General features: G+C 34.8%; 1 protein-coding gene across 2 annotated transcripts in view; it reads right to left on the bottom strand.

Moving 5' to 3' along the window:
- LOC111625037 (protein lin-28 homolog) overlaps positions 1-13,581 on the bottom strand; it is a 35,886-nt gene that overhangs the window by 21,012 nt on the left and 1,293 nt on the right. For both annotated transcript variants that reach the window (XM_023368047.1, XM_023368049.1), the window contains exon 2: positions 11,002-11,111. In XM_023368047.1, the coding sequence (XP_023223815.1) occupies positions 11,002-11,111 (110 nt within the window). The remainder of the gene's footprint in view (positions 1-11,001; positions 11,112-13,581) is intronic.

Raw genomic sequence — 13,581 nt, 5'->3', positions numbered from 1 at the left:
GAAGAAATCCCAAAAACCGCCGAACCCCCCCCCCGTCATTTCCGGAGTCGTGACCTCTCACTGGCCTTTGGCACGAAAACTCTTACAGAACCGGCCGCTTGACTTTCGAAACAACAGTCGAGTATACGATCCTAACGGGGCGCAAAAAATTTCCGTTCGAAATCCATCCTAATAAATTAACTCCTACTTAATAGGAGGGCCACGCGTCGTAACAGGTGCTTCACTTACTACCTGTTAATAGAAGCCAGTCTCTGAATCAAATGCCTGGACAAAAAAAGAGAGAGAAAGAAAGAAGCGGCAGACAACCTTGGTGCCATCTGGTTCTCCCATGATACAGGTGTCGACCGACAGCAGGTGGTTGTTAGAGTAAAGTAGATCAAGTCAAGCATCGATGTCATGCACAAGTCGTTACCAGACTGATGGCCAGTCGCTTGGGTTTTTGACTCCATACTGCTCCAAAGGGATGATGGTTAAGAGAGACGTCTCCGAATAGAGAAAAGGCTTCTTTTTTGCCAGCTGTTCCGACTGGTTACGAAAAATCAAAGCTGAGGCGCGAGATAAGCTTCTACTCTGGAGACCTTCCACGTGCTGGGAAATCACTTTTTCGTCTTGATGTCATTGTATGCCTGTTTGTCAATAACTTTTCTAATCGAGATATTCTTCGTACCACCGCAAGCCAGATTTATCCATCCGCTTGTAACGGCGAATCGAAGCGCAAATTCTAGGCACTCGCGACGACGAAATTTCAAATGAAAAATTATAGAAATTCATGAAATTTAAAGTATGAAGAATATTTAAAAATCTTCTTACCGTGTTGCCTGTTTGATGTTCTTTCTGGTTTAAAAGGGAACCGCCCGACTTGGTACGAACAAATGACATACCGAGCGAGCTTCTCCAACGGAGATTACTCACGCTCTCGGTTTAACCTTTCACCGACTGCAAAATGTTGAATTTGCAAAAAATTAATTGCATCTTCAACGAGAAAAGAAACTGGTCTAACGAGATGCCATTTTGGTCGTTCTTCCCCCGCTTCAGATTTATTTACTGAGAATAAATTTCCGAAAGGGGGGGAAACAGTTTTTAACACGAAATCCTTCAGGGAAACGTTTCAATTTGATACTTTTTTAATCGAATTTTTAAAATAAATTTCTTTCCGAAAGTGTGCGATCGAATGAGGAAATACCGTTTAATGTAATTTATCTATCGAATGATGTAACGTAATTAGAAGGCTTTATCAGAATATACTGTACATTTTAGTACTAAGTAGTTACATTCTCAACAGGATTCTTACGTAAATATATTAATACTTTCCTTTATGAAAAGTAGAGGATAGTTTAATAATAAAATTAAAATCTCGTGTGTAAATAGTTTTATAAATTTCGGAGTTTTGATTTAATAGCATTTTTCATTCAGTTAAAACAGTAAAAATATTTTTTATTACTCATAACTCTATCAGTGTAGTAAACAATTCATTAAAGCGTGAAATCTCATGATAAATTTAAACCAAAAAAAAAAAAACTGTTAGAAAGTTCATTTATTTATTGGCTTTCGGTATAGAAAAAAAGTGATGAATTTTCTAACTTTTCATTAAATTTTTATTCGAAAGCTTCTTATTAATTTTTAAAATTCATAAAAAATTTTTGAACTTCCTTCTTAATTATAATGCAGTAGGATATTTAACAAGTAGGCAAATTATATTTACTAGAAATATATAATTAATCTTAATATTAAAGACTCGATTATTGTAAAGAGAGATGTTAAAGCTTTCAGTACAATACTTTCATTCGATCAGTGTCAATTAACCCTCACTTAAATACTATTATAGTTAAATTTATCAAAGTGTCATTACTGCTGTAGTAGTAAATTTGACATTTGAAAATCCCAAGGGGTTAGTATAACTGAATTACTACAGGGCCTGTCAGCAATGGATTAGTGTCCTCGTCTCGTGACATTGAGATATTTACGAGCACGACATAAACATTTAAAATATATTGTGAAATATCGACTGTACAAAACTATTTGTTGACGTTGTGTAATTTCCAATTTCAATGATAAAAACGTGAAAAATTAATTTAAAAAGGGCGCGAAAGCGATACAAGTTTTAATGTTAATAAATTACATTAAATTAGAAATTTATTCAGAAATAATTAAGGAAATCATTAAACTGGGGTAGTTTTATAATAGCAATAGTCGACAATTAAGTGGATCATCAATCAATGTTTGCTTCGGTTCGTTTAACAAGATAAATATGGAATAATATATTGTAATAAAGAAAGATCGATAAGATTTTGACTTAGTAAAAAATCAAAAGAGTAACCGTATAAAACGCCTTTCAAAATTAACTATTTTTGCCTTAAAAGTAAATATTTTACTAGCTTAAATGTATGTATTTTTTACAGTAAGGTCCGACACAAATTCACGACGGTGCGAGGAATATAAAAGTGAGGTATTGTATGTAAAAGGACGTTATCGAAAGTAGCTAGTAGAACATCCACGGTTTACGGGGAGTCCACATCTAATCGGAACTCGATTATACGGTGAGATGAGAAATGATACGTCGAAGAGATGGAGTAGAGAGTACAATTATTGTTGTCGCATCTGTGAGACAAACGAGCGTAAGCTTACAAGCGATAACACGGATGAACGCTTATCACCACGAGTTGTGGAACGCAAATTTTAATGAAAACAACCTCAGTAAAGTAATTTTAACCAGTAAGTTAGGACCATCTTCGAAAAAACACGTTTAATATTGTAGCCCGTGATAAAGTAAGTAGATTCAGTAATAATTTCGTAAAGAATGGAGAACATTTCCCGAATAAATCCTCTTTCCTTCGATAAAGACTCGACTTTTGGACAAACTGCCTAAATTGTAAGAATAGCAGTTAGACGATTTCGAAGAATTCAGAAAATGGGAGAAAAAGTGTTTCGTCAATTTCTTCAATAGAAGAGCGATTGCAATCTTTCTTTCTCTGATAATAAACCTCTTTTTTTTCAAAGACAACGGTTTAATGCTCTGTAAGAAAGTTTCGGTAAGTTAAATTTCGACTCGAACAATTTAAAAATAGAATTGCAATAAACTTAGATAGAGTAAAATACAAAATAAAAGTACCCGATTCATCCCTTTCATCGAAACTAATCGAAGCTTACACGACAAAAAAAAATTGATTCTGAAATGAATTTATTGTAAACCTACTTTAATTCAAGAATTAATTTGATACTATTACTTATTTAGAGTAGTTTTCTTTATTTATATACAAATCTAAAACGTTGTAGCTTAATATAAGTGGGTGCAAAAGCAAGTATACAGTTTTTATTATGGAAAAAAGTTCTTATTATATAAAAAAACATTAATTGTTATGCTTAAATCATAAATAAGAAAAACTCTGCCAACTTGTATACCTAAATAAATTTATAATTAATATTATCCTAAACACAAATCATCTGTAGTAGTTGCATATTTAGGTATAATCGTATACCTACTTCTGCATACCCTGTATATTTCTAGATAAAGCTTAATAAAAGTAAACACTGATCTGATAATAACAAACTCCATTATAGAATTTCTACATGGTTTTAAATAGGGTTTTAACTTGTTATTAACATCATTGAAGTCTGTCGACTGATTTCTAAACTTATAATACTTTTGTTTTAATGATTTTTTTTTTCTGTTTTTAAATTCCTGTACTCAAAAACAAGTCTGTAACAAAACACAGATTACTCGGAAACTTGTCTTCTTAATTTAATTTAAATTAGGACCGATTATTTTATGATATATACATTTTTACTGTGTTATATGATAATTTTAAAATGAATAAAAGAAGGAAATATCTAAAATTATAGCAACGAATTGGTAACATTCGTATCACCAAAAGATGTCAATCACCTCACGTCTTAGTTTTATGGAACTTATATGTCTTGTAGAATAATATCTTTATGTAACTGAACAGCTTTTCTGTATAAAGCAATCTTTATTATATAGAAAAACTAATATAACCTTTATCGTAATACATTTGCTATTTGAAATAACACAAAAATAAAACTGATTACCGTAATACTACTTCTAAGATTTAACTCTGCCTAATTGTATTCTTATAATCGCCTTTATTAATTACGTTAACTGAAAACTGTTATTATTAAACAATTATCTACCGTTCGATGTGATGAACAATATTAAATTATAGAATATAAAATGTTATTTTATTTATCAAAAAAATTAACAAGGGGTTAAACTATTTAACTGTCCATATATTTTCTTAAATTTCTAAAATTAACAGAATTTATTATAGAAAAAAATGTTGTTGATATTCGATAGTCCTTTTGATAGTAAAATTATTATTAAAATTAACATATTTAAATTTGAATTATTTCTAATATTATATACTTTTATATTATCTCAGCATCGAAATTCGTACTTTATTAATAAGTCAAGCATTTATCATACAGAAATCTGTTTAAAATATAGTATTATCCTTTACTGAAAAATATCGAATTTAAGCAGATTAAAACATATGTAGTAGAATATAACAAACTTCTGATATAATAAAGCAGAGAAAAATTTTAATAAACTTATATTCGACAGCAAATCGGTCACGTCAGTTATCTGCTCCATATAAACTTAATGGTACTCAATGCGATCGTAAACATCTATTAGCATCCTCAAAAGGAGATATCAAATATCTGAGATCGTCGTTACCACATTCTATCTAACGTTACTAATATATTAATTATAATTAACCTTCGTTCGTCTTTATTCCATAAAATAATACGAAGAAACCGTCGAATTAATAAATAAAAACTAAAGACGAAAGTCGTTTTTGGGAGTGGCATTTCATCATCATCATCATCCCGGACTGGAAGCTATTTTTAGAAACCTACGAAATGAATTTTCTGGTCACACGATGACAACGAACTCGCAAGAAGAAATAGATTAAAGATTCAAATTACGTTTTATTTTCTTCTTCTTTCCCCCGTTTTTTTTCTTCTTGTAAATTCTAAAAATTACAACAAAAATACCGACTTTCCAGACGGGATTTATACAATGTAGTATTCAACAGTACGGTGACGTGGTTAATACTATGCTTCCTTGCCCCTGGATAGCCTACATACCCATTTAGAAAGAAAGTGGGTGGTCTTTACAGCCTCATTGGGAGGGGAAGACCCGGAATTAACTAGGAATCGATCTCAATGCTTATCCAGCATAGAGCTTCTTACTGTACCGAATGCGTATCGAGGCTATTCAAACTCGAATAACTTAAAATAGCTGGATAAACACGAGCATATATTACATATCTAAAAAAATTACACGTTACAGTTTCTTAAATTCGCTTGGCATAAAATATATATAAAATATAGAATATATAAAAGAATTAAAATCATTTTAAATTATTATTAATAATAAAATATGATAAGATTCATACGAATTTTTCACGCATTTTTAAAGTTAATAAGTAGTATTATTTAGATATTTTTTAATTTACGATGATTAGCCTATATTACGTCAGCCATTCCAGCATCTCAAATGGCTTAATCAACCTGCATATAGAAAATATCAATTTAGTAATGTAGTCCCATAATGAGTGTTATGACCATAAACTCTCTACATAAAACTTTTAAATACATTATTAAATATGTTCTAATAACAGAAATAAACGTAATGCATAGTATAATAAAGTTATAAAATTAGTGTAAATAAGAAAGATGTTTTGTAACCTCTTTGTAGAATCAACTTTATGTGTTTTAGTTTACAAGTATTTTCTCAACTGTATTCTTCACAGAATGATGTGTCACTTGTAAAAATTATCTTCTATATGGGAATCTATTGATATAATGAATTATATGCTTTTATTTTTATACCGAAACATTTTAATTTACAGATTTTTTCTTAGATCCTACACGGTTAGAATTGGAAATACTGTATAAAAATCTAAATCGTTTCTATTATTTAACTAGGACTATTAAAAATGCAATTTAATTTATCTGATATGGACGTTATTTAGGCCTTTATCGTTAAAGTTATTTAACCACAAAGCTTACACTCAAATATTTTATTATTATGTTACATCTTCCAAAATCTTAATCAGATAAGAGATAGTTTATCGCAAACGGAGAGCGTTTTCTTCGGTTTCTTATCGTTATTTTTGTTTATAAATAAGGAAAGTAACGTGTTTACAACCGTCAGAATTGCTCCCTTAATGTTTAGTAAACTGTCAAAATTAATCTTCAAATTCTTATATCACAAATAACCGAGGACGTTCTACTTCTGTTTATTTTCATTATATAAATAATAATATAAAACAATTAACACATAATTTTTAAATCATTATTTTTTATAAATTTGAATATGTTAATGAATTGGGATTAGAATTCCGTTTTGTCGTCGCCAGATGTCGCTAGCGACGAGGAAATGAAGACGAAAGATCTCAGCCTTAGGTATGGCACCCAGACCTCATTTTTATCTTAAAAAAACAAACAAAAAAAAGGATCAAAAAAGTGCCGTCGTTTACTAACATTCCTTTGACATTTATAAAAATCAAATGAGTCTTATGCATTGATATCAAGGCTATTATATTATTATTATTCGTTAAGAGTTAAATTTAGGAATATTTCCATTAGTTTGACACGTTAATAAACATCTGGACCTATTTGTCTCTGTCATTTTAGAACCTGTCAATGATGTACTGCATCTTTTTCCCTTCCCCAACGTGTCATCTCCAATATCCAATCTAAGTTACGGTTTATTGGATTTTGTAGAATAAATTCAATTGTTGATTGAAATATATATACATATAGATAGATTGATAGATAGATACGAAGTTTGAAGTTTGCAGTTAATTTCGAAATTTATGCTATGTAATTTTTACAGTTTCGCGAGAAATAATGCAGATTTTTCTTTTTGCAAATTTTGAATCGCTCTCTGATTTTGTGATTCATTCTTTGAGTCACCCCGTCGATCCTTGAAATAAACAGGAAGTGGAAAACCAAGTAACTAGCTGGCAATTTAAAAAAAAAAATCTAAAAAAAACTGCATGTTTATGAAACGATTCGCTGATTATCCAACGGAGGATATCCTTTGGCAATCTTCTCTTTACCGAAGAAAGGAAAATGCTCGAAAGTGATATTTTCGCCAACATGCAAATAACGAGTGGACATTGGCGGGTAGGGGAAAAAAATAAATGGTTGTAACTTATGTCACGGTGTATCTCTCTAGAGTTTATTCTGGGAACCGAAGAGAGACAATAGGATGCAGTCGGGGATCTATTGTGTCGGGTTAGAGACCAGAGACATAAACACGATACAACAGTAGAAACATTGTCAAGACCAGAAATAGAGCGACGACTCACAATTTTGGTAGCGACGTGCCTGGGTTTTTTGTGACTAAAAATGACAGAAAGCTCCGCTGTTTTGCTCGGGCATTTTCTGGAACGATTAAGTCGACGAAGATGCGCAAGAACAATTTATGGGAAGTTATGTGCATTGGTTTATTGGGCGCGGACGGGACGGATGAAGGCAATGCTCTCGCGCTTCCCTAGAGAAAAATTCGTTCTCCTGCAGACGGAGAGAGAGCGAGAACCTTCCGGGCTTCCCCCGGGCTCGAGTATGAGAGAAAATAAGAAAAACGAAGGGGGGAAAAAGCCGAGAGAGGAATTTCGGTCGCAGACACAAGAATGAGCGCAGACGACCGCTGTTTATTAATAGCCCGGGCGGAGGTCTCTGGAGCAGGCATCAGGCATGCGAGAAGTGGCACGCTACGTCACTGGTGACGTCATCGAAGTCTAGCTACCTGTTACGTCGGTAAAAGGCACGTGTGTGCCCACCGCTGTTCTACCTTGCAGGACAATTGCCACCCGGAAAGAAGCCGGTTTTAAGAAAGAAGGACAAGCCGAAGGGAAGAGGGGAAATCTTTTAAGATAGCGGAACGAGTGGGAAAATACAGGAAGAAGTAGAAGATCGTAAGAAAAGTTCGAAAATAAACCGGAAAATATCGGTTTAGCTGGACTAATGAGTGTTGGCATCATAAATTTCTGCCACGAGAATGTCCAGGTTTCCCGAAATGGTCCGGGATTGGGTCTATACTAACAAAACATATGTTTTACAATTTTCCTCGGTAAATCCCAAGGATGAGCCTTCCAGTCTATTCATAGACTTTCACTAAGGAGCAAAATCTCCGGTTGCAATCAATATTTTCTTGCCAGTCTCTCCGATAGAATATCATTTCTATTATTAGAGCATCAGTCAATAGCGTTTCCTCTAGCTTTCTTTTTTCCCTTGCCTTATTTTGATATCTAACCTTTGCTAGAAGCGCAAAAATGACATTCGCATTTATCATTGTTCAGTTCTTATTCCTTATTCTGTAATAAAATGGTGGAGATTACACAAATTTCATTTGACTCCGGCCAAAAAGGACATCATCATATCGAGAAAATTACAAATTTAACTGCTAATATTGCTATTTTGTGCGAAGTCTTGACTATTTCTAATTAATTTTCATATAAAATCGGTATTAATACGATTAAATCTTATAATAAAACAATTTTTATTCCTTTATTAATATTAATTTTGATAATATTTAATATTGACTAGTACGAATTAGCTCATCAATATCGTCATCTTTTACTAACATTTAAAATATTTAGCGAGAAATTTGCGTGAGAAAAGAAAGCTTCATACTTGAGAAAATTCTTTTTTTTTTTTTTTCGCAGGAATTGAAAGAATTCCGTAATTTCATATTAAATATTTTGCGATGGATGAAGCAAATATATATATATATAATAAAATAAATAAAACAATAAATTACAACCGGATGCGTTACATAAACAGCAACTTATACAGTATTGTATAATAAGCCATTTTGATTGCTAACAGTCGCAATATAAAAAATTATCTAATCAATATTATAATTGATTGTTGTTGTTTATAACACTTATTGATATATTCGATTGCTATTCTGTTGAAGATTAAATATTAGTGGCCTTGAATTTAATTTGCCTTCATTTTGTCTCCTTTTTATATTAAATATATAATACAGTATATATATATTCGTGAATTTATGCGCCTTTAATGTTATTTAAAACTATATATACTAAAAAAATATATACCATTTGAATCAATGATTACGATTAACTTATATTTTCATTTTAGATGGTTGGCATTAAGATTTTTATTCGTAGTTAAGCGAAAGAGTTTCGCCTATTCTAGTTCCTCTTAGAGGAAATTGTCAACAGATTGGAAATTTCTTTCAACAGGTACGATGAGGCATTCGGATGGTCAAAGAGATAGACGTTAGTATTGACCCCGATCACTGTTTAACCTCGATGAGGATGCAGTTGATTTTGAAGAAATGCATCGCTCCCGTCGTTCGATATGTTTATGTATCCCGTATCCCACATATTATTATTACACGATTATGCTTATTTAAACGTGCCAATTAATTTTCTTTTTTCATCAAAATCCTTCCAACCGCGGCCAAGAGAACAAAATAAAGATGCCCTCCCCGCTCATCGACTTAATTTTTATAGGGAGGACAAAAACGACTCGAGTCCAGTTGTCATAGAAACGGTTGTCGAGTCGACAGCATTCAAGATGGCCGACTGCCTCCTCTCCAATGGCGTCCTATCCTCTCAGGATGGACAACACCTGTGTTTTGTATGACAGAGGCGACCGAGACAGAAGAAAGAAAATCTTTTCTAGAAACGCCCACATAAAAATACCATCTACCCCGAGTATTTTCGGCAGACGGTTCTGTGTATAGCAATTGTCACTCCCGTGGTACCGAGAGAGTTTGTAGACCCTCCGAACAATTTCCCCATTTGCTTTTTCTTCCCCTCCCTTCCTTCTTTTTACTCTTTCGTTTACAGTTTGCACCCCTTTTTTCACCTCGAGTCAAGTTAAAAAATTTTTTATCTCTATCCGAAAGTAATTGTTAATGTCGTGCATGAAATTGAATTTTGGATTAGCCAGAAATATCTGAAATATGCTCCACGTGACGTCAACGCTTAATTTCTCTTAAAAAAAGAAAGTTGTATTTTTTTAAACATCAGGGTGTATAAGGAACTGATTTCTTCTTCTTGGAATTCAGCCAACCATTCTGTTTACAATAAGGTAGGTCTGGAGAGGGTCGAGCCAAAGAAATACGACCGAAACAGGAAGAATTTAGGGATTTGATCCACAAGGCAGGTATTGAAGCCGAAACATTATTGGACAAAGAAAAGTGCCTTAACTTGAGGATGTAAAATAGGTAGATTTTTACCTATTCAGCAGCTCCGTTTTTTCGATCAGGTTACTTACATTTAGAGATGTTGTGTTAGACTATCTGTAAGGATGATTATAATGATAATCGATAATCGCTTCGCCTACGTAAAACATGTCTTGAAATTTTTACATAATCTATAGAAGTCAATTCGTCTCTTTTTCTCGAAGTATCTAATATATAGACCAACGATTAAATTTCAAAAACGAATTATCTAAACTAAAATTATATCCATGTTTTGCTAAAAACTGTAGCTAACATCTGCAGCCTCCTGATTAGAATTCAATTTTTCACTAACAAATTCATCTTATTCAGTATATACAATCTCTATACTGTACATGTACTGTACATCTTACATACGATAAATTATCCTACACAAGAAGGTTAATTGACATTCATATCGTGACTGTAGCAAAATTTTCGGGCAACATTTCGCCTGGTTAAATTTATGGAAAAGCTACTGCAATGAGACAGAACTGACATATCTTCGCAGAGTAAATTAACAAAATTCGTTCGAAATAAAGTCAGGCGACGTTAATCATCTAATTTTCCTAATATTTTATGGTGTTAAATATAAGACTAAGTAAGTTTAATAGACAGAAAAGTGATTATATTATTTTCTCTCCTCCCGAATCGTAAAATGTCCGTTCTGTAAACACAGAAGCCAAAGCGAGAAGATATTATGGTGTTTATAAAAGAACGTTTTCGCGGATATATTTAAATACAGTAAATAACAAGGGATGTTCTTCACTTACTTGGTGTACGAATACATCCGGTCCTCCGTCGTAGGGTGTGATGAAGCCCCAGCCTTTAGCTACGTTGAACCACTTGCATTTACCCCTTCTGCGTGAGCCCAACGACCCCCCTACGAAAAAAAAGACAATATAATAAGAATCAAAGCAATAAACAATGTTTTTCAGTTATTATAAAAAGAGATAATTTAGTTTGAGGTCGTTTTAGATATTGTCAAAGAGAATCTTAGATGTGAACCAGTAGAATTTGCGGTTGAGTCATGTGTGATTCATGGGTCGACCAGGCCTTCTGCTTGGAGGTGACTCCACGTTGACCACACAAAAATATGCGCAGCATCTGCTCGCTGCGCAGGACTCGATTACATTAATGGCATTTTAACGCGATCCGATTTTTCGGGAATGATATAATGAAGAAAACTAAATAGAAAAGGAAATAAAGATTGCATAATATAGATTAGAATGAGAATTTTCGTGTAAAAATCTTTAGGAACAGTAGATTACGGTTGACTGCAGTCTCGGGAAGAATAAAAGAAATGCTTACAATTTATACGCGATTCTTTACAATTTATAAAACGCGGGTGGCCAACGTGGACAGTTGGACAATAATTATACAAGCGGAGTGGACAATGCTGCAATGGGGGAGGTTGGAGAAGAAAGCCAGTGAGTCACCACCCGGTCAGGCAACTGACCTGGTCAACTCGCCACGCGCGGGAGGGGAACGGTGGATGAGCAGGGAGGGATAAGAAAAGCATACAAATATCCGTGCCCAATACTGGATGGAAAATTCACTCCAGGTCTCCAACTTAGGAAAATGCGCTCTAACATTTCCAAAATTTGCACTCTGCGTCACCCTCTCTTCTCGTTCTCTCCACCCACACCCCCAAAGAAGTAAATGTGAACGATCTTTCGAGCACGTCCCCAGAAAACGAGAAGCCGAATGCGATCGTTCTCTGGCTTCTTACACCTGTTTTCAGCACCGAACCTTTTTCTTACCTCGAACGTAACGGTCTTCTTGTGCACATTAGAAGAAGGGGAGAGAGAAAGAGAGAGAGAAGGGGACGTAAGGAAATAAATTAGGGGGCTCAGATAACAGGAAGTTGGGAGTTGGAGGGGTCCCCAGCCCAAAGATAGGACGTGCCTAGGAATGTCAGTATTCTTGCCGGCTGGTCCTATATCTTCAAGGTTAAACAGATGCGAACAAGGACCATCGAACCTAATTGTTTGGCCCGCTGGTAACGAGAGGGCCACATCTGTACTGGACATAATTCGGGGATAAAAAATTTCTTACTGCTGCAGAAAAGATAAATGTTCAAGAAGAACATAAAAATTTTAACAATTGAAGTCCACAGCGTTGGCGGAAGGACTTAACTCCCGCAGACCGTTATTGGAATTCTATTGTGACAGGCAACAGCTTTACGGTTTTATTTCAAAATGGGACCTGCGATAGGAAGAGATTTTCAATTTAGAAATTGAAAATGTATCAGAAATTGAATCGAGTGAAATTCCTCGAATATAAAGAATAGTTTTCGTAGGATTGCAAGATAGCAATCGCCGAAGAACATTAAAATTCTAATTTATGTCAAGAGAGCGACCAATGCTAACCAAATACACGTGCCGATCGAATTAGCATTACGAGAGAGAACATCTACGGCCGAGACCAAATCATTGATCGCCCTTTAATCACCCTCATTGGACAGTTTACTCCCCTCGCTCGCCCACTTTAAAATTTTAAAAGGGAGAGAGGGAGGTCAAATAACACGAGAGAGAAGCCGGTCGAATGACTGGTCGCACCGACTTTGGGGATGAATGTTTTGAAGGGGAAGCCGCTTCTCTCGATTTACACCGTCATCCTCAAACTAAACAGCTAATAAATGTGAGCATCGTCATATCAGAAGCGCGCTTTTATATCCCGATTAGCATTTGAACGGTTCGGGGATCTCTAGGCCAAAGCGAAATTATGGTTTTAACGAGACCTACAAACAGGATTTAGATAGAAACGATGGATATTCAGCGGGATGTCGGGAGGAGGGAGAAGACGATGGCGCCCGAATCCCAGAAAGGCAAAAAAGCAAATGTCGAAAAAGCCACAATACCACTAATAAGGAGGACAGCTTACGTAATTGAGCCTAACCGGTATAAATGGACCCGGACGAAGTATCCGCTCCACAGCCAAGACGGAGGCAAATAAGTCTAACTAGCTGTGGTGTAAGATGCGCCCCTAGGGTCAGGTTTGTCGCCCCGAGCGGTCTTACTACCAATTAACTCGCCATTAACTCGTAGTAACAGATTTCCGAGAAGACCATTCAGTCATTGGCATTAAGCGTCTCTTCCTCCTTTCTAACCACCGGCTGACCATCGAAGGGAACTCCTACGGTATAAAGTCTACCGGAAATAGTCATTGTATTCAAAAATCGACAGCGGAAACATTTCGGTACCCGAATGGAAACCGAAAAAAATCGCTTCCGGTTTTTAAGTGCCGGTAGATAGACTAACCGCGTGGAAGAGGTACCATTGTATATTAATTGGGAGTCCGAACGATGGACGGGCAGACTGACCTGACGGATCGCTTTCTGATTGACAACA

The sequence above is a fragment of the Centruroides sculpturatus genome, unplaced genomic scaffold, assembly GCF_000671375.1.
Source record: "Centruroides sculpturatus isolate CEXI.00-Female unplaced genomic scaffold, Cexi_2.0 scaffold40, whole genome shotgun sequence".
NCBI lineage: Eukaryota > Metazoa > Arthropoda > Arachnida > Scorpiones > Buthidae > Centruroides > Centruroides sculpturatus.
Note: the sequence above shows the minus strand (reverse complement) of the source record. Positions and strands in the feature narration are given on the sequence as shown.